The following is a 27938-nucleotide window of genomic DNA, read 5'->3' as shown; positions in this document are numbered from 1 at the left end:
CTGTCATCTTCAGATGACTTTTTTCAAAATTTCAAGACCTTTTCAAGAGAGTGGCCAGTGAATTAAGAATTAATCTGGAGGAGGTTCCTGAACAGCAGCATGAGTTAACAGACATCCTGCAGCAGCCTCCTTCTTCTTCCAGGATTGCATTGCCGATCAATCCAGCCCTTCTGGAACCTGCCAAAGCCATCTGGCAGACTCTTGCTGCAAGCTTACCTACCTGCAAACAAGCAGACCACAAGTACTTCATCCCTTCCAAGGGCTCTGAATTTCTTTTCACTCATCCAGCACCTAATTCGTTGGTAGTTGACGCAGTCAACCAAAAGAACAAGCACCAGTATTCCCGCTCCACCCGAGCCAATAAAGACAGTAAGCGTTTAGATCTGCTTGGACATAAAGTATACGCATCTTCCACCCTGCAATTTCGAATTGCTAATTATATGGCCGTTCTGGCAAAATATGATCACAAAAATTACTACAAATTCATTGACTTTCTTGAGGATGTTCCAGAAGCAAAGAAACAACAATTCACTGCTTTAGTCTCTGAGGGACAAATCATATCACGTACCGCTCTTCAAGCGGCCCTCAATGTGGCCAATACTGCAGCAAGATCCATCGCTACAGCAGTAATCATGTGCCGAGGGTCGTGGCTCTCCTTTTCCTCGAGAGGTCCAGACTACTATTAAATACCTTCCATTCAACGGCGACAAACTCTTTGCCTCTACAACAAACGACGTCCTTCACTCTATGAAGGATTCAAGGGCAACTCTCCAGTCCTTAGGAATACAAACCCCTATGACCAGAAGGAGACAGTATAGATACCAACCCACCACCATCCACGCTGCCCCACATATACCCAGCACTTCCAGAGATCACATGACCAACAACGCCAGAGACCCAGATACCAGCGTCGCCGCCCCAATTCCGCATCAGTGTCTCAACCCCCTCCGATTAACAAGCAGATTTGAAGCCTTGGTCGAGGGTTTAGAAAACAATGTTCCCACTTCAGCGCTTACACTCCCTGTTCCAACTTTTGGACACCGCCTACGACCATTCTTCCATCAATGGCAGAACATTACCACCGACAAGTGGGTTTTAGAGGTTGTCACACTTGGCTATTCCATCCCTCTTCAGGGACCCCTCTCACGAGCAACTGCTCCTGCAAGAAGTACAACATCTCCTTCTATTGGGAGCAGTGGCCGCTTGTGCCTGAACGACACTGAGGGAAGGGGTTTTACTCCCATTATTTCTTAACAGAAAAGAAAACTGGGGTATGGCGACCGGTCCTCGACCTCAGCCGGCTCAACAATTTTATCAAGAAACAAAAGTTCAAAATGGTGACCCTGGCCACCATAATCCCAGCGCTGGAGCAGGGCAATTAGTTTTCAGCCCTCGACCTACAGGACGCCTATTTTTCATAAGACAATACATCCATCCCACAGACGCTTCCTTTGTTTCACCCTCGGCTCGACACATTTTCAATACAGGGTACTACCCTTCAGCCTATCCACAGCCCCTTTCCCCCCCACCCCATGTTTTTTCCAAGCTCCTGGCCGTAGTTACTGCCCACCTCAGGAAGCAAGGAATCATAATATTTCCTTACCTAGATGACACTCAGGGCCCCCTCTTGGATACACTATTAGGCAGAGCTGTTTTATCTACTGCATTTCTGCCCAATCCGAAGTCCCTACCTCCTTGAGATACGCTGCTTTTAAGTCCCCTAGAACGGAGCACCCACAGGGACTCCTCTCGAAGAAGAAGAGGAGGTTACTCACCCTGTGCAGTAACTGACATTCTTCAAGATGTGTCCCTGTGGGTGCTCCACTAGCCACCCTCATCCCCTCTACTTCGGAGTTGGGGTGGCCTCCGTTGTAGAGAAGGAACTGAGGGGACTGGTCGTGCATGCATACTATTAAGGTACACTCAGAGCAGGGGGGTAAGCTCTGCGCGTGCGCGACTGGTATGAGTACTGCTGTAAAAATCGCGAAGGTGCAGGGCTGCACCAACACCTAGAGTGGAGCACCCACAGGGACACTCATTTCGAAGAATGTCAGTTACTGCACAGGGTGAGTAACCCCCCCCCTTCTTCTGGGTTTTTGAGTACATAAGCCATGGCCTCTCCACTTTGTCACCATTGGGGATTTCACACCAGTAATGTGTTGGATGGAAACTTCTATTTTCATTGTCTTTGGGGAACATGAAGTTTTTCACTTGCTGTGGCCCATGCAGTACAAGGAAGTCCCTCAGGCTCAAGTGGGTCCACAGTCCTGGATCATCTAGACTTAAGGAACTAAACTCAGCAGCAGCTGTTTCTTATGCCTCCACCACACTCTTCTCTGATCTACACTTTTCTTCAGGAATGTGCATGGTTACATCCATTTGAGATGGATGCTGCAGTAGCTGCCAGGTCACCTGTACTCTGACTAACTGGAAGATCAGGCATCTCCTCACCACTCACATCCTCACTGGGGCCAGAGGGCTCACCATGAACATTTGTGTCTATGTATCTCAGGAGAGCTCCCTCAGGCTTAGATAAGAAAGCAAAGAGAGCTTTTCTTTTTCTGAATGCTGTCCCAGAGTGGCATTTTCTTTCACTCATGACTGTTGTTCTGTGCAGGGCCACCCAGAGGGGTGGGCAAGTGGGGCAATTTGCCCCGGACCCCACAGGGGCCCCCACAAGAGTTTTCAGGGGCCCTCACGAGAGTTTTCGGCTGCACTTCGGTGGCGGGGGGGTCCTTCAGTGCCGTCCAACACACCCGGAGTGAAGGACCCGCCTCCGCTTCTTCTGCTCGGGGTCTTCGGTGGCAATTTGGCGGTGGGGGTCCTTCAGCTCCACGTCTTCGGCGAAGTGCCCCAAAGACCCTAGGCCCCCTGAATCCTCTGGGCGGCCCTGGTTCTGTGCCAGCTATAGTGGCTCTCAAAACTCAATTGAAAGGGACAAATAAGCAGGCTGGTAGCAGGGCCTGAGTGAGGGAAGAGATCAGTGTCTTAAGGGCCTAATTGGCTCCTACTTCAGTTGACTGCTTGTTCTCCTCAAGTGGGTTCAAGGAAGCAGCAGGAAACTCCCTGAGAAGCTGGTGTTAATCGGTCCAGGCTTCTGGGGGTGCTAGAGAGGTACATAAGAGGTTCCTCCTCCTCCTCTCTCTCCCTGCAGCTCCTGCTGCTTTCTGTTATTCCCTCTCACCTTTTCTCCTGCCTGCCTGTTGTCTCTTGTGCCCTCCTTTCTCCAGCACAACACTCCACCATCTCTGTGCATCTAGAGCAGAGAGAATACATATGCACCAGCAGCAGACACAATTTTCTACATTCTGGGTCCTAGTGGTGCCCCCCGAGTCTGGCACCTGAGGCGGCCGCCTCAGTTCGCCTCATGGTAAGGCCAGCCCTGAGGAGTGAAGAGGGCATAGCAGTAGAAGAGGGCAGGTGTGAACTCCTCCTTCCCTCTCCTGCCAAGCCCCTACTGGGTCTAAGCTACTGCAAGATTTGTTGCTGTCAGCGATTTGATGTGAACCATTGTGCCAGCCTCCTTGTGACCCACTTTTGGGTTGTGTCCCATGTTTGAGAATTGTTGGCCTACTGTGTAAATTCATTTACATTTTAAATGGCTTTTTTCTTTATTTGTATATTTTGAAAATTTTTTTACAGAAAAACGGAAATATGCAAGCAAAAGTTATCCTTTCATAACAAAAGAGGTTCAACTTTAAGGCTCTGTATCCTAAACCCCCTTCTGAAGTGGTGCTTGTTTAAATATGTATTTTTTTCTGTCTGAATAATTCCTCATAATCTTACTTGTCATGACCAGGATTCAGTGTTTATTAAGTAACTTTCAAAAAGAGAATTTGATACCTAGAGACCACATTCTTTTTGGTCAAATGAATGCGATCTCTGAAATTCAGGTCTGGCGTACATGTGATTTAGCGTAATTAGACAATGATCTAAAAAATAGAACTGTGGGAGGGAGTGAATGGTTTACCTTTCCTGCAGAAACTTCTCTGTGCAGTTGTGTAATGTGAAAGGTTTTTCTTGAAAAGGTTAAAAAAAAGTTCTAATCAACTTCTGTACATTATGTAGAACTTCATTTTCTAAACTCTGCAAAAGAAAGTTTCATATTTAATGGGAAATCATGAATTATTCCATTTATTATCTACTTCCTCCTTTCAAAGACATGATCTGGATAAAAGGCGGGGTGAATAATTTCAAAAAATACAATACATTTTTAATGGGAAGGTGCAAACTACAGATTCTCATGACTATTAGTGAGTGTAGAGGAAACAGAATTTTACTTGCAAAAACTCATCAAACTCTTGCAAAGATAAAATACATGACATACTTTAATAAAAAAGAACAGAGTAAGCTGAAATTTTTTTTTTTTTTACGTGACTTGTTGTTTTTACTAAGTTTGGTCATATGGTTTTCAAGAGCTTTTATTTCTCAGTAGTACAACAATATTTTCTGCTGAAGAAAACATACAAGGTATACACAATTGAGTTCTATCTTTGAAACAGTGTGCAAAGGTAAAGCATCGGTCTATAATTTACAAAAAGAGTGAAGTATAAAAAGACAACTTAATTTGCTTTGAGACAATAATGACTTTCTAATAATTCTCAGTGATTTTGATTTCTATAAGACTCCTCTGTTTTCCCCTTTTAACTTCTGATTTTTCTATAGGTCCTTAGACTGTGAGCATCTTGGGACAGGGACTGTTCCTTCTTGAATGGTGTGATCATAAACAAATATAATGTACTGCAGGGGATAGGAATTGAATAGTAACTATGTGATAATAAATACTTAGCACTTATATAGTGCTTTCCATTTTCAGAGCATTTTACAAAAGTTAACTAATCCACAGGAACCCCTTGAGGAGGTGTAGTAGGTAAGTAATAGTACCATTATCCCTGTTGTCATACATATTATTATATTGTCTTTCTGAAAGAGCTTACAGTCTAAGACAAAAGACAACAGATGGATACAGACAAAGGGGAGAGTACGAGGAGACAGTGAGAAAATATGAGTATGAGAGGCACTGTACAGTTTTACATATAGTAAAAGAAAAGTACAGGGAGGTTAAATGACCTGTCTCAAACCACACAAAATGTCAAAGATGTAGCTGAGATTAGAACCTGGAAGTCCCTGGCTCCCAGCCTTGTATTCAGTCTATTAAGTACAGTATTAATAGAAGAATTAAGAAATCCTTAATTTTGGTAAACGACTATAACTGTGGCTCATGAGCTGCATGTGGCTCTGTTACTATTTAAAGTGTGGCTCCTAGAGGCCTCCTCCCGCCCCTTCTGCCTACCAGACTGGGATGGGGAGCTCGGGGCTTCCGCCCTGTGGCGGGGCTAGGGGCTTCTGCCAGAGATGACTGGTGCCTGCTGAGAGTGAGGGGGTACAATTTAAAGGTTCGATCCCCCACCAGCTTGAGTCATGCTCCCCCAGGCGCGCACACCCTCTTTCCCTCAGCGGCCCCTTCCTTCAGCTCCCAGGTCTTAGCTCTGCATTGAGAGGCAACGGCAAACAGCTGGGAGCTGCAGGGAGGGGCCTCCGCTCTAGCTCACTGGGGAGAGGCAGCAGCAAAAGCAGCGGCTCTTCTTGCAGCTCCCAGCTGTTAACTGCTGCCCCTATCCAAGGCACAGCTCCCAGCTTGTTGGTTCCAGCAGCTGCCATGCAGGGAGGGGCCCTGGTGGCCCCATGTGATCGAGCAGGGCCAGCAAACCCTGGCAAAAACCTGAAAGGGCACATGACCTCTCCAACATTGCCTCTGGCTTCAACCCCCTGGTTGCACACCCCGGCTCTCGAACTTCTGAAGATTGTCATATATGGCTTGGAGGGTCAGTAAGTTTGGCCACCCCATCTATAACAAAATTCGGATGCAACACTACAGGTTAGAGTTAATTTTGATTAATGAACATCCCTGAATTCCAGGAAAATGAGAAAAAATCATTATATTCTAAAGACTGTAAGATACAGTGAATTCCTAATTGCCATTTAAAAATCAACAAAGATCATAGAAAATCAACAAAGAGAATAACATTTTCTCTGACAGTGCCTGAAATATTCGCTAAAGATCACTGTTACATGTTGTGGTGCACAAAGAATATTTTCCTGTGCTTATCACTTTTATCTTTAATTGTTCTGCTTTTAGAGCATTTATATTTAGGGACAGAATATATCAAAAATAGGTTTCTACATGTATATTTCCATTTACCTGTATTACTGATGATTTTTAATTATTACAGGAATTGTATTCATTTGAAAACAGTTCTTCAGTGTCATCCTTTGATGTTTATAATTGATTAACTGTTCTATTCTTGTAATGTTAAAGTGGCAGTGTGGTTTTAAATAAAAGGAAGAGAGGCAGATATCCTCACTGACATGTTATGAATCCTGATTAAAGAATCCTCACTGACATGTTATGAATTCACACCTGATTGCATGATTGAGCTAAAAAAGTTGTTTGCCAATAAAGATGCGGAGAATATAAGACAACGGATGACTAATGCTGTATTACCACGCTGAAAATTGTTCCCAAATGGTTGTGTATTTATTTTTCATTTTCAACTTACTTATTCAGAACTCCTAAGTAGGAGTTCTGATAAATTGCTCCAACAAAGCTTTTTTATTTAATAGAAAGGGGGCAGGGGAGTTAAACCATTACTTTAACAACTTTCAGAGTTAATTCTATAGAAATGTCCTTCTCTTTAATTATGTGTACAATTGCATAGATAATTTTTCCATCTTCTTGTTGAAAACAAAAATGTTCATTTTACAAAATCTTGGTGTTTAGGTTGAGGGAATTAATATTTTTACGTTAGGATATTTCAAATTTTATATTTGAATTGCAACAAAACACAAAATTACTTCTCAACCTTGCTGACTAAAAAAAATCTGATTTGGAAGTTAATTATCTATTGCTAGTTAATGGGATCTACTGTACTTTCAAGTCTGCTATTTAATGAGAATTAATATACTCTGCAATTTAAAGTATTACTATCCAGTAAGAATTTAATGAAAGGGAAATATTTTAAGCAGCCAGGATGAATGAGGATAGCAAGGGAAGGGTCTCTGGTATTAGTTAAATAACACTGGGCCAATTCCAGCATCCAATGATAATATATGGGACACATATATTTAAGCCTTTAAGCCTCAATCCAGCAAAGCACTTACAATGTGTTTAGCTTTAAGCATATGGGCAGTCCCAGTGAATTCAGTGAGATTACATGCGTGCTTGACGTTAGGTTCGTACCTGAGTGCTTTGCTGGATTGGGGCCTAAATGTATGGTCCTGTGACTTGCAAGGGTATGTGTACATGGTCTTATACCAGTCTGACATAGCTTTAAGCATTACAGTCTGAGATATTTGTTGAATCGGTGAAATATTTCAGTTTTACGTATGTATGGACAGTCAAACTAAATCACAGCAATAATTCTACTTTTTGGTTAAGTGTTTAGATATCTTCAAGAATGCACTACAAAAACGTGTACCTTTATTTTAGCAGCAATTCACTACCTTGTGTTATGGAATGCTTCATTCTTAGGAAGAATTGCCTATAATTGACTTATAGGTATTTTCCATTTTGATTCTTATTAGTGGAATCCTGAAGGTTTTAACAGTGCAGCATTTTTTGGTTTTATGAACTTTCCAAATAGCATTCTTTATTATTACTTAAGCTATATACTTCTAAAATGTTAATGGAGTGGTTCTGTTTTCTCATGTTCACTTTTATATGTATATATGTTTGTATATATATTCAAACACACAGACAAAAACATTATGCTTCATAAGTCTCACAGTATATCTAAGTATTGAAACATTTAGTCATTTTTTTTTAACAATTTATTTTTAACAAGCAAAAATATCTTGATTTTTTTTTTCAGGATTTTGGATATTAATCTGCGTGATAACTTTATTGCCAGATGTTGACTTTCTTGCTAAAGAAAGAAACCCAGTTTAGGTTTGAGGAATATAATTAGGCTTAGAAGAATTCAGATTTATTTTTTTTTATAATTTTGATGGCTAATATCAATGTTCATTTTATCTATTTACATTTCTATAGGTACAGGAAATTATGAAGGGGGGAATCATTATTTAATGATGATAGATTTGATATTCAAAAAGTTAGAGCTTTATAACCATTAAAACACAAATTGTCAACATCACATGTCAAAATATAGAAAAGTAAATACCTTAAATTAAACTCTAACAAGTTCAAAAGAGGCATTTTTTCTTTGCCTATATGTAAACTTCAATTATTGATTGATAAAGATTTTATTTTGTCAGTGTATTTTCTGTCTATGCTGACTTTACAATACAATTAATACACTGTGCAATAATGTTACATTATAATAATGCCTTTTTAGTAAACTATATTATCATTGCTTACTGCATGTAATCCTGTGTTTTACTAACTACAATAGACTGTTTAGAAAAATTGACAGGTTTTTTAATTAAATACCAAAGACCTAAAGATATGAGGCCTGACATGGAAATGCTATCAAATGAGAATGGTAGTATTTTTCACCCATTTTGCAGAGGTGTAATTGACTACCCAAGGTATGAGCTGTGGGAAATCAGGACCATCAAAAGTAGCTCTGCCACAATATATTTTTAATGTGATTATTTTAATACAAGTGTAATTCTTTTGGCCTCTTAAAATGCAAACAGTAAAATAAATCAAAAATAGACTCTTTCACATTTGTCAACCTAACTTACATCATCTCCTGCAAGGAAATTTGAAAGTTAAAGCAAAAAATCTTGGATGATATTGAACTGAATTCAGAACATTTTTCTTTTAAAAGTACAATAGAATAACAAGAGAAATACCATGATTTGGGCCATTTACTACAGATTTCCTTGAGTTTGTAACATTTGTGCAACTTAATAACTTCAGTGGCGTTTCTTCTGATTTTATACTGGTTCAGGCAGATCAGTAAAGGCTTTTGGGTTTAAGCCAGATCTTCTGCATCACATGAGCATTACACAAGCATTTCCTTAGGTGCTTTTAAACTTTTTATTTTTTTTATACAGAGAAAAAGATAAACTAGCTATACAATGTAAGAAAGTTAAAATGATTATAACATTAAATGTAAATCTGAAATCTTACTAAAATACCTTGTGTTTTAAAAGTAGCAGTGCCTTTTAAGTTTACATATCCAGGTTTTTTGTAGCTGGTACCATACGTGTGATAACATAAGGTGCATGAAAATAACCTTATATAATTGTTTTTGTTAATGCAAAATAAACAGCTACTACAGAGTAATCTCCTAATTTTCAGAAGTCACTGGTAATTTCTGCAGTTGCTCAACACTTTGAAAATCAAACCAAGAGATACTATATTTCAATAACTGCTAGAGTAGGCTAAGGGCAAAATTCCCAATCAGATCTGCCCACTGGATCTCAATCCCAGTATTCTCCTTATCCTACATAAATGGACAATCCATTAACATCACCAGGCTTCCATCAGTGGGAGATCGAAGAATATATGGACAGATAAAGGGTAGACTCTGAATTGTATGGATTTGTGTTAAGAATTCTGCCCTTAGTTTGTTGAACTTTATACACTGAACAACAACAAAATCAAAATAAACAACATTGTCTAAAAATAAAAGCATTGTTTGGAATATTACTTTTTAAATGCTCTTCTATGTTCTAAATTTAGTAAAAACAATCTTTAAGTTCATGTTTTTAAAATGCTTTCTGAAATCTTGTTTAGGTTTTTTTCACATATTTTCGATGGTGATCACTCGCCAGGAAAGCAAAACCCCATGTTTTATCTTCATATTAGTCTTTGCAATTAAACATAGTTTGTGAATCATCTGATAAAGAAAAATGCATGCTTATACTGTGCTAAGTCCACATAGTATCATAGCTTGCCCAATAGTGCGTGCAGTATTTGCAGGTTTTGATAGTCTGTCTGTGTGACACTGAGAACAGTAGTCAAATTCACTATCAGTGTATGAAGTGCAGCTCCACTGACTTCATTAGAGTTGTTCCGATTTATTCCCACAGTGTATTTGTCTCAACATTTGTACTTTTCTTTGTTCTGCAATAGTGTGTTGTGGCAGTGGAAGTTGCTTGATTAACATGATCTGACTGCAGTTTTGCCAGATTTCCAGTAGATGCCCCCAGAGACCGTTCAACCTATTGACAAATTATTATTACAGTTACAATCCAAGTTCTTTTCTTTTCTTTTTTTTTTTTTTCCTACTTGGCTCTCAGTGAGTCTTGAAGTGGCCTAAATGTTGACAAGAAACCTCAAACCAGAATGGATAGAATGTAGACAAATAAGTTTTATAGTTAAATAATAACATCTTGCTATGCAGTAAGATTCACTATGGTCAACATAAATTTGTTTGTTTAAAAAAAAAAAGCAGACTATTCAGGTAAAAGTTCACAAGTAGTTTTAATCACTGAATCACTGAACTGTGTGCAGGATATTTTATGTCAATTGATAACTAATGGTCAATTATTGAAAACATGATCAATTTGATTTAGTATCTCTGTTTGTTCCTGTGCACTACATAATGTTATAATGAAACATATGCTTGGATATAAACAATAATGTTGGTAGGGATCTTTAATTCATCTTAAAATGTAATCCGAAGATTTACCTCCCTTGTCTCCACTACATCCATGTTAAAAACTAACATGCTTTACTACAGAACACTGACATTTTCAACAGGAATCATGTTGATAATTGAAAGAATTTCAGTATAATTGTCAAATGATCCCTTAGATTACATTCATAAAATGTATCCCCACAATGTGAATTTAAGACCATTATAACTCGTGCATGATTCATCACTTGTGGTTTATAAATACTTTACAGTAATTTAAAGAGGCAAAAGTGTTATGCTGCTCCATGCAGTAATTTCTGTCCTTTAAGTGTAACTTTGTCATATAAACTAGCTATTTTTTATTATACTGTAGTTGAAATGTTATTACTGTAGGTAGGCTTGTTATTGGTACAATATACAGTTATACAATTATCTTCCCCTGAGAAAACTAAATATTAAGTACAATGAGGTCACTCCAGCTGTAATTTAGTTTCTTTTCTTTTAGTTAATTGGCATAGCCTTTTGCTAGAAAATTGGTGACACAAATTGTAGTTACACCACTGTCTTCATCCTGCATGTAAATGTATTAGTTTGCAAATGATACTTCTCATTTGAGAAAATGTGCTTTGACCTTAAGTAAAATGCATTTGTCTAACGAGATTAGCACACTTGGCTGCGTCAATTTTATGCTACTCTATAAATACTAGTATAATGTTCAAATAATTATGATGGAACCTACAATTGAACTGAATAATGTTTTGACTAGTTACAAATATATTTTATATATTTGTTAAATGATGGCTAGTTATTTTATATCCGCTTCCTAAATTACTTTTAACATTCACTACTCTTCCCCCATCAACCCTCAAAGCTTTCACTACCCTCAATTATACTAATTTAGCGTTGACTGTTATTGAAGTCAGTGGGATTTCCTCCCACCCCCCAATAACTCTCCACAAGCATAGGTGAATTACTTATGCAGGATCAGTATGCATCAGTGGAAGAACAGATCCTTTATTAATGGCTTTTATTTTTATTGTGTTAATGGAATATAAACAACACAGATCATTGACACTTAAAGCTTATTTTAAAACTTGCCTGCTCCATTTTGACTTAAATAAAAAGGTGTTTACATAATTTTCATTAGTATAGAACTGGAAAATAACTACAGTAGTAATGAATGGAACAGAGACTGGGCCAGCCACAAAAAGGAAATGAGTATGCTTTCCACTATGGAAATGAAGATGATGTGATGGTCAAATGATTGCTTGGACACTCCTTGATGAGAAATGAAAAGAGGTTGTAAGGGGCGTACTGCAGGTTGCTCCAGTTGAAGACAAGTTGAGGTAGGTTGGTATGAGCTATGTTGGTAGGATGGCTGTTGCAATGATCGTCAGTGGAAGACGACCAACAGGGAGACCAAAGACTCAGTATAGGGGCTGGATATCAGCAGGCCTCAGAGATAACTATCTGTATGACAGCTTGGCATACAATCATGAGTAAGGCTGCAAGTCCTCACAAGTCACAGATTCCATGGCTTTCCAGGACCTCCGTGACTTCTACAGAGGCAGATGCAGCCGGCCCGGCGGCCCCCCCCCACCCCCTCCCCCACCAGCAGCAGCAGGGGTCTCGTGCCGCTGAGCCGCCCCTTCCCCCAGCAGCAGCAGCAGGCGTCCCGGGCCACACACTCCCCCCCGGCCCCTCCCCCCCAGCACCAGCCAAGGTCACCGTGCGTTGTCGCCCCCCTCCCCCCCCGAGCACCCACAACACTCCCTGGCCACCCCACCCCATAAGGAACCCAAGATTTAGTCAGGGGTATATAGTACAAGTCATGTATAGGTCACCGGCCATGAATTTTTGTTTACTGCCTGTGACCTGTCCATGACTTCTGCTAAAAATATCCGTGACTAAAACGTAGCCTTAGTCACGAGTTTTGGAAGAAGGCTATAAAAGTTGCCAATCCTGAATAGGGAAATGGCAAGAAAGAAGAGTTGTTCCTAGGCTAGAATTAGTCTTATTTTTAAATTGTTTAACATGAACCTCACTCAAAACCTGTTAAACGTACAGTAAACATCCAGTTTTCAGAATTCCTTATTTTCTTTTATAGGCTCTGAAAATTTTGTAGTAAAAAAGATAGTCTTTTAATGGGAAAAATTGTTTGGGAATATCAGTAGCATAATACAAAATCTAGAGGTTTGTCATTTTAGTGGGATAGAGATGGAATTTTTACCCCACACTAGAGGCCCAATCCTGGAAACTGTTAATTCTGGGCCCTAGATTGTTTCATGCCACTTGAAAGAAGTATTTGGATTATGTCCATAAATAATGTCTCAAAAGATGTATTACCTCTTGAAAATATTTAATTATGCATCTCTTTTTTTTTAATATGTATATCTTGCCCATGTTTATCAGTGGAATAACTTTGATATAAATTCTTCATTGTATCTCTGTGGACATGTCATTTGCTTTTAAAATTAGGCAGAAACTATGAAACTTCTGTATCACTAGCTAGTCCCAGATGAATTCAGGCACTGAACAGAGGCAAAATAATATGTAATGATTCTGTTTCTAACAAATACCAATCCACCATTAGCTCCAGTAAAACTATTTAACATGTACATTGTTTTGATATGAAGTATGTGCTTATTTTTTTTCCTATGTAGATTAACTCAGTTGACTGTCCTGACTGATTTCAGTTGAGGAACACCAGCGTATTTTGCATAACAATGCATTTGTATAATGCAGTTCCAATAAAAGTACTTATAGATTACCACTATTGCTATATTCTGTTCTATAGTATAGGGTTTAGTTAAAAACCATTCTGTAAAAAATCCTATGATTAAATGGTTCAAATATTACCTCTCCTTTGTTGCTTCTGAAGTCTGCATTTGAAAACCATTGTAGTATCTTTAATTATGTGTGTGGGGGAGGATTGTAGAGAACATAAATACTGATTTTAATCCTTTAAATCTGTATTTATTTCTTATTCCCAGTTACAGGAATTCATACAAGAAGAACATCTGCATAGACATGCTGCGACAGGGTTATCACAAGTCCTTCTCTGAGCTCTTCACTCTGATACAGAAGTGGAATGCCTTGAGGGAGGTTGCAGGGCCTGGGTCAGCCATATGGCAGCAGAAGTCCCTGGAGGAGCAGCCTGATAAGCTGGATCAGCTTCACCATTTCCTGACCAGGGCTGAGGCAGCCCAACGAGCAGGTAAATGGGGGAATTGTGGGTAACAGAACAGCAGGAGCTGCAGCAGTGAGTGCCTGAGGGAAGATTCTAAATTGTTTCATGTATGAATTTGAAACATTACTGCATCTTAGCACATTTCAGCCTTAGTCATCTGAGCAGTATTTATAGACTAAATGATAGGTAACTCTGAATTTCAACGCCACGGATACAGTGAGAGGTTCTGTGAAATAACTGGGAAAGAGCATCTAGAGTGTATTATGTCACTAGAAATCTTGAGATATATTTACAGCCTTGATAACATCTCAGTTATAACCTAGTTCATAGTTTCTTTATTTTTTTTGTTTTATCTATTGATTTTAACAGCTATTTTTGTACTTTACTAGAGAAATATAACTTTTAAAACATTCTTTTATGCTATCAATATTTTATAAATCTGATATTTTAAAACATAGATGCTGCTCAATGTGGTTAAATTTGGAACTGAAAAAATAAAAATGGATTGTAAATATGTCCAGTACAACATGATACACTGATGTGACATATTTTTAATTAAAAGGTGTTTGTGAAGTCATAACTCTGAATTACTGTATTTTTGCTGTTGCCTAAAAATAAGTTATTCTATTTATAGTATTCTTTTACTGTAAATACTAGATCATGCAATAAGTTTCTTTCTTATCCTTCATAATAATAGTAGGAGTTGAGGTTATATAAATTTGCATTACGCTCCACTAGTTTCAGTTTACATTTTTGATCATTTAGGGTAGGATAACTTAAAACAAGGTTTTGACAAGGAACATTCTTCATCTCAACTTTTTAGACAGGGCAAACTTTTTTTTTTACGGACTTCTCCTTTACTTGAATATTTTTACTTTAAAAACTGAATTTTAGGCCATTGTATTTATTCTGAATTGTAATTATAGCCAACAGACTCCACAATGGGCTAAGGTTCTGGAACAGCCTTCCAATGGTGTAGGGGAACAAACATCCTAACGAGTAGTAAGATGGAGCTTGATAAGTTAATGATTGGAATTGTATATTGTGGTTGCCTGTGATAGTATCAGACTGGACAAGATGATCCAAGAAGTCTTCCACTCCTATGTTCCTAAGACGGGTAAAAGTTAATGGACTGTCTTGGAGTGGGGATAAAGCCATCTTCACTTTGATGGAATACAAGGAGAAGAAATAGCCTTTTCACCTGAGCTGTCCTGATACAGGAATTTTGAGTATGATGCCTAAAAATAAAGGCTTCGACTGGACTTTATGTTGACTTATGGTTCATTTGTTTATTAACAAAATCAAAGTCCATGAGGGGAAGTGAGTTGTGACCCTATAGCGTGTGTGGGCTGTGTCTTAGAGCAGGTGGGAAAGGTAGGAAATATAACAAAATATTAGCATTACTACAGGTTTCAGAGTAGCAGCCGTGTTAGTCTGTATTCACAAAAAGAAAGGAGTACTAGTGGCACCTTAGAGACTAACCAATTTATTTGAGCATAAGCTTTCATGAGCTACACCTCACTTCATCGGCATCAGTAGCTGTAGCTGGAAAGCTTATGCTCAAATAAATTGGTTAGTCTCTAAGGTGCCACTAGTACTCCTTTTCTTTTAGCATTACTACAGTTAATACAATGTTGCACAATTTAAGGACCATAGCTAAGCATAAATTGTCTTCTAAAATTAAAAATACTAGAGCCAACCAAGATTTCGGGGAGGGGGATTAGTTTTAGGTTTATGCAAGTTTGCATTTGAAAATATAATTTTAATTTATAAATTAAATTCCATTTAGCCACATTGTTTAGATATTTTCCATATAATCATAGAGATGTAGGGCTGGAAGGAATTCAAGAGGTCATGTAGTCCATCCCCACCCCATGCTGAGACAGGATATAAGACTTGTTATATGTTCCATTTTGGATAATATCTCTTAAATGGTTTACCACTTATCTATAAATGGATGGTGCATGTTGTAACTTCTGCTCTGTTGCTGTAAGAGGTTGTTGGTTAACAGGAACAGTTGCACAAGAAGTTTATTTTCCAGTGCTGTGGATTAACTAACCATATCTTAGAAGGTCAGAGGTGGGGATAAGTGAATACCACTTTATGAAATACAAGGACGGTGAAAGTGAATTTACCTCCCAAATCTTAATAATGAATAAACCCATGTTGAAAGAGGCCTTTGGCTTCACAACCACTATTAGACATTCCGGATGCTTTTTTAAAATTCTCTAGCAGTGTTTGAGCTGAAATGGGCTATTTGGAATTCAGACACTTTTGTATTATATGATCTTACTACTTAATGATGGTCATGGAGTAAGAGCTGCTGCTGCCAGATTTAGAAGTTTATAACTCCTACAGATTGATTGCTAAGCTACTGTGTTGATAGCAAAAGCTACGTATTCATTTGGCTGCTTTCTACATCTCAGTAGGAGAATTTGTTACTTTTGTTTTTACTAAGTTATCATAAGGACAGGACACCACACTGCTCAGAAAGAATTTTCTGCATGGGAAATACCAATATGCTGTACAAATCAGCATTGGAAGGGCAATCATTTTTGTTGCTTTCTCGGTTATGAATATTGTGATGGGTTGATTTTTCTTTAGTGTTTTGTAAGAATATGTGTTTAGTTTTTTCATGTCCTTTATTGCTATTGCCTGGTGATGTATTTCTGGCTGGTGCAATGTTTGCTGATGATAGACATATAGTTTAGATAAAACTGAGTCTAGCCTGACGCAAACCAGAAAAACTTCTTCTTTGCCATCTACCTTTTTGTTTCATTTCAAGTCTGAGGTGGTGCTAATCAGCAGTCATAGCATAGCTCTTCTGAAGAAGCACAAGCCCAATATGTGTGTGAAAATGTTTCCTCATTACTGTGGTGTCCCGGTTACCAAAATTTCTTATTTTACCTAGCAATTTGAAATAAACAAGACTACATGGCATGGATCCTCAGTGTTCTGAGAACAGTGATCCCAAACAGCTAATGGATACCTTTGAAGAGAGCTCCCTGATTCTGGTGACGTAACAGATGATTTTACTCATACATGGACTAATATATAAGCAGTGTTAAGGTACAAGCTGTGATATTGGCATCAGAAGAAGCAGAACATTTTTTTTTCTTTTCAGCTTTTGGCAAACTGATCTTTGGTCTCTTTTTAGCACTTGTTTTCACCATATGTTCTTCTCACTGCTTTTTGCTTAGTCAGTTTGTGTTGCTGTTGTTAGTATGCCATATCTCTAAACTATTGGTTTTGTTACCATCATCAATAAAAGGCACATGTTCCCTGACATTGTAAGAGTCACCCACTGTGTTCTCCATATTGCTCCTGTTAATATCAATATACATCTCAAGCTTGTTTGTTCTTCATATCATTACAAAAGAAATTGAAGAATGCTTTACCATTCCTATTGCATGAATCAAAAAATGAGATGCATCAGTGCATGTTTTGCCAGTGTTACATTTTTTATGTACCATTTACCATTGCTCACAGTCAGTGAATTTTTGTTTTCATTTTTACTGGCAAATTATGATGGGCCTTCAGATCTTACAAGACTGCAAGATGCTTCCTCCAAATCAGCCACCAAAGCAGTATCATGCAAGGGACTGGTTATCGAATCTGGCCCCTTTCACCACAATATCTGAGTACCTCCCAAGTATTTAAAAATAGAATTAAAAGAGAGATACTATTGTCCCTTGCAGCTTGTAGGAAAAACAGCTGACAGTGATTTATCTTTCCCTGGATTAAAACAAGAACCACCAGCAGAAACTGGAAGAGTTATAGGTGATATGTGTAAAAGTGCAGGCTTGAAGTTTTATTGATGATGATATTTCAGATGCTGCTAATTTGAAAGTAATTTACAATTATCCTCCTGACCTCAGCTTAACTACTGTGGGCCTACCTCATCTTTTTGCTAGGTTTGTTTACAGAAATAAAACAAAAAGTCTGGGCTGCTTCTCCATGTTATGTTTTTATAATGTAAGATTGTAATAAATAAATAGGTTGCTCTGGCATTCATCTATCCTTTCTGTGTGACGTAGCACTTGGTGTAAACCTTTGCCGTTTGATGTGCTTGCGAAAATACTATTAATGTCTGTTCACTTAAAGCAAAATTGTGGTTGAGAAGCGGTATAGTACTAAGGATAGGTAGAAGGCGCACCACCTGAACAGTTGTATCTGGAGGCATATGTCCTTGAAAGGCAGAGTTAGTGCATTCAAGATGTGCTGGCAAACAGTTGTTGTTGTGCCTTTGAAGAGGGACAGCTAGACTTCCCCTCTCACCTCTTTCTCCTCCTTCCCTCCTCCCCCACCCCCGAGTTGTGCTGGTATGCAGTGAATATGAGGCCATAGTCCCACCCTTCTCAGCCATGCCTTCTCAGGTGCTGCTTGTACTGCCAGCAATGCTAGCTGTGGTCCCCAACATCTTCATGTCAAATTATGGCTAACCCCCAAATAGGTGCACTGACTGAGAAGAGTTCCTTGCATTCTTTTCCTTGGTATAGTGCCAGCCATAATTTGGCTGGCTATTAGTGTGTGTGTGTGTGTGTGTGTAAGCAACATTTACTTAAGAAATCTTTTACTTTGATTGGGTCTAGAACTTGTTAACAGCACCCAATTAAAACATACTAAGGAGAGCACCCCACCTCTGTGACGAAGTGTCTGACCCATCCCTACTATAAATAATTTAAAAGAAAATAGAGCCCAGAACACTGGATTTTAAGAGTTGCTGTGATCTTACATGGTGCATGTTGCTGACCCTGTAAACAGCTCTTCAGACACTGCTATCTTTCTTTGTTCATTTATGCTTTTGGGCTATGTAGGCCCCATTTAGGCTAACTAACTCATTTGAATCAACTCCCCAAATCACACATCTATTTTTTTAAGTACATAAACAAATACATAAATTTTTATTTTACTATTAGGGTCCTATACAAATTATACCGTAAAGGATCAGTGTTCCTGCCTTGATGAGTTTACAGTCTAGCAAGATAGGCAACACACACAAAGGTTTAGCAGTTGATACTAACTTAAACTTACGTTTTTCTCCAATAGTAGTGTGGAGACAGGTTTTGCCAATAAGTTAGTATTTGTTGACTTCACAAAATGCCTTTTCAGGAGGTATATGAATGAATGAAAGAGTGGGCACATGATTCATTGTTATTGGGAGGTTATAGCTCTGTCTTCCAGGAAAGATATTAACAGTTATGAAGGACTTACTGTTGAAAAGGCTTCGGCACCATACAATAAGAAACTTTCCAATAAAATTTTCAACCTGTGTCTTTGGCTGATTTACATATACTGCAATAACAATGTTGCTTGTGGTATTTAGGATGAAACCAGAAAGTGACTGTGTGAACCAAAAATAATAATAAATTAAAACGTGAAGATATCTGAACTTCAGAAAAGGATTGGTTGTAGAAGCTGTGGATGGTGGACTTTTTTTTCTAAACAGGTTTGTCCCTCCCTAATTTCTACTGTTACATAGAAACAATATCAGAATGAACAGTTAACAGAGACTGATCAACAGTAAGTGAAAGTTCTAGTTGCCTTGACCACCTCTCAATTCTCTTTTACTACTCATGGCAGTGAAATGGAACGCGGTGTTGTCTGCCTGCTATGCTGTAATGCCCTTTCATTGACTCAGTTTGTAACTCCTAACTTAGTGAGTTTCGTTTAGTGAGAAATTTCTGTCCTGTTGGCAGCCCTTTATAGTTTAAAATCTCTTTCCTTTCTTGTGACTACCACTCAGTGCCAAGGTGACTTTCTCTTCCCAGGGGTTCCCCAAGTAGATCAATTCCTGGACGTTTCCAGGCCAGAGCTCCTAAACACCCCCAAGTCACACTGATATCCCTTGGCATCTCTCAATCTTCTCATTAGTTTCCAACAGTATCCTTACTAGGCATTCTGGGGCCCCTTATAGATCCTCTAGGAGCTGCTCTCTTCCCACAAACAACCTAGATCCCCTTCACCGGTTATATCTTACTAGACCACTCAGGAAAGTAGACTTCCCAAGGGAATGGTGGAGAAAACAACTTGCGGAAAAGGCACAGGGTCAGGAGGAAAAATCAGAAGAGGACTCTCTCCAGGATCCACAGGAAACTTTTTAACCTCTTCTGGCTGACTACACCTAAAGATGTGTCGTCTTCCTCACCAAGTGAGGCAGTGATATCTGCTCCAATACCACCTCCTGATGATTTCAGGACCTTTCAGGAGTTGCTAGGAAGTCTAGCAGGCACTCTGGAATTATCTGTGTTAAGGAGAAAGCACATACATTATTTGACATTACCAGTTCTAATTTCCCAGACAAATTGGCAGTGCCAATAAATAGTCTTAAGAGTCTGCAAAAGGCATATGGCAGACTCCAGCTTCTGTACCTCCAATATCAAAATGAGCAGAGAAAATATACCAAGTCCTTCAAAAAAGATTTGAATACTTCTAATCATATGTGACTCTTGTGTCTCTAGTGGAAAATGCGGCACAGGAGAAATCCAAGAGGACAAGGCCATGTAAAACCACTTCTAGTAACAACGCTCTCAAGAGTCTTGACTGCACAGGCAGAAAGGCCTATTCCTTAGCATCTCTTCAACTCTAATATCCAGCTAGTCACTCGGTATGACGACCTGACCTAGGACAAAGTATCACCATTTGAGAAGCTCCCACAGTACGCAAGGGTTGATCAGAGATCCATCATTTCAGAGTGACAACTAACAGTGCAACTTTGCTCCAAGCAGCCCTCGGTGCCTCTCATACAGCAGCCCATTCCATGACTACAGCTATCCCCATGATAAAGATCATCCTGATTACAGTCCTCAAGGATTACCAGAGAACTCCAAATGATTATCTAAGATCTTCCTTTCAAAGCTCTCACACACACACACACGCATAAATCTCAGTGTATCCCCTCAGTTCTTTAGGTAGTGTAATGATTCATGTATCTGTTACCAGGGACAATTCAATCAGCAAACTTCTTTCTTTCAGCAACAGAAGCCTTCTCATTGTACTCCTAAAGGGGAAGTCTCACTTTTCCTCCCTCTTCTATTACCATCACTCTGCATATCTTCTGAGTAGGAGGTTTGACATTCTAGTCAAGAGCTGTGGACCAATCCCAGTAGACCATCCTTGTCTCTTTTTGGTTGCTGCTTTTCCATTTTTCTCTGGCATGGTTTTAGAATTACTTCATATTGATGGATATTAGAAATTACCAAAGGCTGCTCTATTTGATTCTAATCCTTTCCTGAATCTTGACCTTCAGAGAGCTTACTTTCATATAGCGATTCATCTAGCCTACAGAAAATATCTGTTTTATAGTGGGATATGACCACTGTCAATACAGGATTCTACTTTCCGACCTGTCTACAGCTCTGAGGGTATTCACAAAACGCATGTCAGCGGTAGCAGCCTGTCTGAGACAGGAAGGAATACATGTGTACCCATATATGGACAAGTGGCTTCTGAGAGGGAAATCCCACAGGAAGTATCCAGTGTCTTATCCACAGTCCTCAACCTGTTCCACTCCTTAAGACTGAGAATGAATTTCAAGCCATCCCTCACTCCTTCTTAGCCCATAGAATAAAGGGTTTTTTCTGGATTCCAAGTTGGTAAAGGCATTCCTCTCTCTAGAAATGATTTCAGACTATCATATATGAGAATCCTGGCAACACTAAGAATCTGGCTCAAACTATTATATCACATGGTATCATGCACTTATGTGATACCTCTTGCCAGATGTCCCCTTTCCAAATCTGGCTGAGATCTGTTTATCAACCCAGACATCATAGACACTCAGCTCCTGAATTATCTTCCCTGGATAGATGGACAAGCCCACAGATGGGCTGCAAAGGTGTAGAATTTTGTACCCCATTTCCCATTGTGACACTGATTACAGATGTGTCCACAGCAGATTGGAGGCCCAATCTAAAGCACCTACAAATTCAAGGCATGTGGTTCTGGAAAAGGTTGTTGCTCCATATCAGTGTGCTGGAACTCCAGACAATTTGACTGGCCTGCAGAGCCTTCCTACTGCTCCTGAAAAGAATCACAGTGCAGATACTGGCAGACCACAGCACTGCAACATGTTCTATCAAGAGGCAGCGGGTGCCTGTCAAGAAGCAACAAAAATGATGCCATCTTGATGGGATAACTCCCATGGCCCTTCACCTACAAGGACCAAACAACTATCTTGTGAATTACCTCAGCAGGCAGGTACTCTGCCAACCACGAGTGGTTGCTGAAGTAATCTATTCTCAAGCCTGTATTCCACAGATGAGGCTCCCTTGTGACAGGCCTATTAGCCACCAGCAAGAACAAATGCATCCTTTTCTGCTCCAGAACAGGTACCAGCTCAGGGTCCCTCTAGGATGCTTTTCTCATCCCTTGGTCTCAGGACAGCCTCTTGTTGACTGAACTCCCCACCACTGTCGTAGAACTGATAGAGTGCACTAGGAGTTGGGGCCCATTTATTCGTGTTATTTTAGCCATTTCTTCATCCACCTGCTGGCTATGCTGTCAGTGGCACATTTACTTCCTCAGCTTGAACTATCAGGCTTCTAGCAGGTCTGTCAGTACATTTACATTTAGCTGCCATTTCAACTTGCCACCCTCCTGTTCAAACATACAGTGTTCATGAATTCCACTGTTTCACAGTTTTTAAAAGATATGGTTCATGTTTATCACTCTATGCAGAAGCCTCCGACATCCTAAGACCTTAATGTACTTCTTCTAGGGACCCTCCATTTGAACCCTTATCCAAGTGCTCTCTTCACTGTCTCTCACTCAAAACCATTATCTTTATTGAAAGAGTGGTTTCACAATTACATACCTGACTCTTTCAACTTTCTGTTTCCATTCATGTGGTATCTCACTACTTGGCCAGTACTATCACCCATTTGATAAGTGTTTTTTGATGAGAAATGGTAATATTGTATTTTTCTATTCTAGTATAAACAATAAAACATTTAATATATATTTCCTGATGGCAGGAACACATTTTACAAAAACAGAGGGGTATAATGACTGACCCACCATATGGGAAATTTTATATCTTATGTGACGGGGCAAGGCCAGATGGCTATAAAAAAGTAGTGGGAGATAGATATATTAGCTCCAGGCTAAACAAATCCCTGGTACCAGGTTAAGTGAAATGGAAGCTGCTCCAGGTCAATTAAGACACCTGGGGCCAATTAAGAATTTCCAGAAGGCAGGGAGAATGCTAGGTTGATTGGGACACCTGAAGCCAATCAGGGGCTGGCTGAAACTAGTGAAAAGCCTCCCAGCCAGTCAGGTGGGTGTGCATGTCAGGAGCTGTGGAAGAAAGTTGCGCTGTTGGAGAGGCTGAGTAGTACACACCATATCAGGCACAAGGAAGGAGGCCCTGAGCTAAGGGTGAAGTGGAGCTTGAGGAAGTGAGGGCTACTGTGGGGGAAGTAGCCCAGGGAATTGTACATGTCATGTTTCTAAAAGGTCAGCTACCATAGCTGATACTATTAGGGTCCCTGGGCTGGAGCCCGGAGTAGAGGGTGGCCCCGGGCTCCCCTCCCCCCCACTTTTGCCCCCTGATTAATCACTGAGACTGGGAGACAACAGAGACTGTGCAAGGAAGGATAACTTCTCCTCACCTCCCTCGCTGGCTTATGATGAAAATGGCTCAGTAGACTGTGACCCTTGTCTCGAGAGAAAGAAGGGTTACGTGGAGGGTCACAGTGAGCCTCTGAGGCTAGCGAAATCCACCAGGAAACGCAGGACCCACGGAGGCAAGGACAGAGCTTCGTCACACTAATTTCTAATATTTTTTCCTCATGGGATTGTAAAAATTCACTCTGACTAAATCAGCTGTCATTTGTTGTTGTCAAACTAACCTCAGTACATTCCTAGATTTGAAAATCCAAGATGTTTAATCTAGAAGAAAATAAGGCTTTTGAAAGTCCATCTTTGTTGGATGTGCTTTCTTGTGACACCAGTGCATTTGATCAGCTTCTGTCCAAGACAGTTATTCAGAAATGGTTGTCTTTGTGCACTTCTCATTGTTATTCACTGGCAGGATCGTCACTGGAGGGTCAAATTAAAGTTCATTCAATCAAAGCTGCGGCAGTAACAGTAGTCAGCCTCAGGTCAGTTCCATCTCTTGAGATTTGTAGGGCAGCTACCTGAAGTTATTTGCATAATTTTACGTAATATTACTGCCTCGAAATTTTGTAACAAAGAGTTTAAAGGCAACCTATCTATAGCTAGGGCTCTTTGCCCAATTGAAAGTTCAAACTCGCCTTTGCCTTTTCCCATTTTTGTCTTTCTAGTAGTACCTCTTTTGGTCTGTGCATATTATGTCTCTTGTGGTATGTTTCAGGGTTTTTTACTTTGATATAATTAGTGTATAATGTGTAGTGTTATATACTTATACTTCCAAACCTATTAATAGCCAGTATTTTTGTGTGTGTGAATATTACTACTATTTCAAGGTGACCTCTGCTTGTTTCCTTTTCCAGAATGATCTTCAGAAGCCATCTGGAAAGCAGTGCCCACTGGGGGACACAAATGCCCTCATGTAGTAGCAAATAGTTAGTATCTGATTATAAAATGGTTGTGTGGTCCCAACCACTTGAGTTGCTTCCTTTCAAAGGCCGGTTGCAGGGACCTTCTATGCCCAGAGCCATTCTGAGAGATTTTGAGCCAAAATGCCATTCATTTCTAGTGTGTTGTATAGTTAGTAAATTTTAGGTAGTTTGCACTGTTGGACATTTAGTTTTTGTTCTGGACCTAGGTACTCAGATCATTTAGACATGGCTGGTCAGGCCTTCAAGTATTTGGACAGATTTAAGTGGTATGTATCACTTGTTACCAGAGGCTGGCTACCACAGGATGATTGTCCCCTTTAAGAGGGAATGGGTTCCCGTGCACTTGTGACTGATTACCTGCTGTCCAATTGGGCTTAAGGGAAGATATCTGTGCGCTATAAAGGGAGAGATAGCAACTGGGGAAGCTGAGAGAGGAGAGCTGCTGCTGAAAAGGCTCAAGAAGAAAGCAGCTAGGGAAGCTGCTAGAGGAATGGCCTCAGAATCCAGCAAACACAGGCCCACAGGGGGGCCTGTACAACTCCCTGACCTCAAGGAGAGAGACTGAATCAGCAGAGCCTAAGAAGGGCTGATGACTGACTGCCCATCAGAGAGGTTTGGAGCCAGACAGCCCCTCCTCCCTGAGGTCTCTCTCCCCCTAAAGGGACCAGTCACTCTGTGACAGTGGGGTGTGTGTGTGTGTGTGTGTATACATGCTGCTTGTTCTCACTGTGCTTGAGTAGAAGGCCTACACATATTGAGCCTGCAATCAGAGGCTCTGGAAATCCATGCCTTCTTCACTAAAGAGGTTTATAAGTCCAGTCCCTGGATCCAACATCAATTGAGCTGCCTGTTCCTATGAATAGAGATAGCAGGTTATCTTCCGCTTCAAAGCCAGGCAAGTTGAGGATGACCCCCGGCAACAAAGAAGTTTGTGCCAGATAGAGGTCCAGAGCTCTAGTACCTAAGTTTTCTACAGGCACTAAGGTCTCACTGGCATCAAGAACATCAGCTCAAAGAAGTGAACCATCCAGGGCCAATTTCACTGGTACCAAGGCCAAATTCAGCTTCTAGGGATCCCTTCACTAGGGTGGCAGGAATTTCTCAGGTATCTAAAACCAAGCTACAAAGCAGATACCTATTGATGTGTTGGATCTGCGGATTCCCTTGGAAATGGAGAGATTAATTTAATTGAAGCAAGCCAATGTGAGTACTCACTTGGTGTCAAGTAAGATAGTGTCAAAACATGAGGCTGTCAATACAGAGTTCTCTGGCACCATGGGCTCAGTCTCAAGCAGGTTCTCTTTTCAAGGATGCTTTGGTTTCTTTCTCAGCTGCCTTCCACAAAGGCAAGAGAAAGAGAAGTGCTGTCGGGCCTTCAGTACCAGAGTTCTCAACAATGTCCCTGAAGAGGAAGAGATATAACCATAAGGTCCAGGAACCATAAAGCTTAAGTTGCCTTCCGTGGCACCACCAGTGCCAATGACTTCAGCTTTATCAATGTTCCTGATACTTAAGATTCCTGGTTCCTTTCCTCCATCTGTAGTTTTTTAAGGACCTTTATCACCATGATCAAAGTAAATTGTCTTATTCTTGAGTATGCACTTTTCTGGGGAAGATTGAGCCCAGTCCCATTGGAGCTGGACACTGTAGTGGAGTCTCAATCAGGGCCCCAGTTCTGTGAATTTTTCAGGTTGGCTGTGAACCTAACCTCTCAGAGTGCCTCAGTGCCCTTGTAGTCTTGTTCTCTCAGGTTCTAAAAGGAACTCTTTCTCAGTTTCTTCAGCCTCTTGGCTGAAATCTGAAGTCTTGGCCTTTGGAAGTCTGGACATCATGAAGGTCAACAATAAAACCTACTACTCTTCTTCATCCATCTGACTCTCCCAGAACACCTAGGATGTTTGTTTTTCCCCACCTCCAGACCAATGCTAGTAGTTAAAGTCTGATCCTGTTTTTGGAAGACAAAACAAAATACACACAAAAGGGGAGAGAAAAGAACAGCAAAAATAGAAAATACAGTTTCTGGTTTTGACTCTCACTTGCAACCTCAGTGCTGGAGAAGCACAGGCACAGCACACAGTCTTATCAGCCACTTGGAGACTTGGAAAACTTGTACCAGCATTGTGCTGTTTAGGATATTGCTTTCAGTTGCTGCTTCCTGGTCATAGGCTTTCATCAATCTTGCAAAATATAAAGTCTTGACCATCTAAGCCAGACTCTTATTAGACAGAAGGAAAAAGGAGAGGGATAGGAAAGAGAAGAAATAAAGTGGGGAAGGAAAAAGACACATGGTGTGGGGAGAGGATATATGCAAAGTCACACATCCCAGGTGGTGGTTGAGATTCAACTGAAGCCAGTAGAAATGGCAATGCCATCTGGGCCCCTCTCTATGCGCCAATCTGTTGAAGATATTTCTCAGGATCAGAATGACAAAGGCCTGGGGAACCAAGAGATGGGTTGAGTAGAGCTATGATAGTGAAGATCTCTTTTAGTAGGCCAATTTTAGTTCACTGATTTTTGGTCTCTCACTGTCTTATTTAACAGGTATGATCTTAACACAATCCTTGAATTATATCAGTAGGCCTTTTTGTGCAGACTAATTCACTCTTTCTTTCTCCATTTTGTACCTTTTCCCATCAAAATTTGTGATTGTAGGTTATTTATAAACTTTACTCAGTTTTTACAATTGAGCTCGCAATTAGGGTAAATTTGAAGGCCCAGTTATCACAGTGCTGCTACTTCAACTTTCTCTGAGGATTTGGACCCTTCATCTCATTCATCACTAGACTATTTAAGACAGTTCCAGGAGTTGCTAGGACATAAGACAGAGGCTCTGGCATTGGAAATATCAGCAGTCCATGAAAAGACTCTCATGGCTATTCAACATTGTAGAACCTAACAGAAGGAAACTCCCTTGCCCCATTACTGTTAGACTGCTGGGCTCTGTTAAGAACATCCTCAATCCCAAGCACATCTGAGAAGTTACTACATCCTGTGGTTCCTAACCTACTATATTCCTGATTCATGGGTAGTCTGTTACCAATGAAAGGGTGAGAAGTTCCAGCACAGGTCAGACCTTCCTATCAGATAAGCATGACAAAATATTTACATTTTGGGAAGGAAAGTGTACTTTCTGTATGGCCAGACATCAGTTTCATCTTTGGGAGCAAATGCTCCCCCTAAATGACCACCTTCCTGAGGAGCAGAAAAATTCAGAAAAATTGCTGGTGATTGAGGAACAAGAAGTGACCAAGAACATTCTGTGAGGTAGTTTGAGGCTTGAGACATTCTGGCTCAGATGTTTCTTTAAGGTAGTACTCCTTGCTTATATCATTGAACCTTTCTCCTAAATCTCAGGCCTGTGTTGAAAATTTGCATTGCGGGTGAGGTGCTTTTTCAGCCTCAGGAGAGAATGAAAGACATCAAGTTCACCACAAGATCACTGAAACTCCTTCAGTAATGTCAGATGAGGAGCACCTCAACATTCCTGTTGTGGTATCAGAAATCTTCCTTGCCATCCTTAGCTTTCAGCCTCAATATCAGAAGAGGCAGAGCAATGGAAAACATCTAACAAAGACAGCTGCTTCATCTTCTGCTGTTTGTCTTTCTCAGAAAAAAAGAATGCAAATTTGATACATTGGCTGAAAACCCAAAGCC

The 27938-nt window shown here is 40.1% G+C and overlaps 1 protein-coding gene across 3 annotated transcripts in view; it reads left to right on the top strand.

Moving 5' to 3' along the window:
* TTC29 (tetratricopeptide repeat domain 29) overlaps positions 1-27938 on the top strand; it is a 205039-nt gene that overhangs the window by 24578 nt on the left and 152523 nt on the right. For all 3 annotated transcript variants that reach the window (XM_074950961.1, XM_074950962.1, XM_074950963.1), the window contains one exon: positions 13544-13767. In XM_074950961.1, the coding sequence (XP_074807062.1) occupies positions 13544-13767 (224 nt within the window). The remainder of the gene's footprint in view (positions 1-13543; positions 13768-27938) is intronic.

Source organism: Natator depressus, chromosome 4, assembly GCF_965152275.1.
Source record: "Natator depressus isolate rNatDep1 chromosome 4, rNatDep2.hap1, whole genome shotgun sequence".
NCBI classification, from domain to species: domain Eukaryota; kingdom Metazoa; phylum Chordata; order Testudines; family Cheloniidae; genus Natator; species Natator depressus.
Note: the sequence above shows the minus strand (reverse complement) of the source record. Positions and strands in the feature narration are given on the sequence as shown.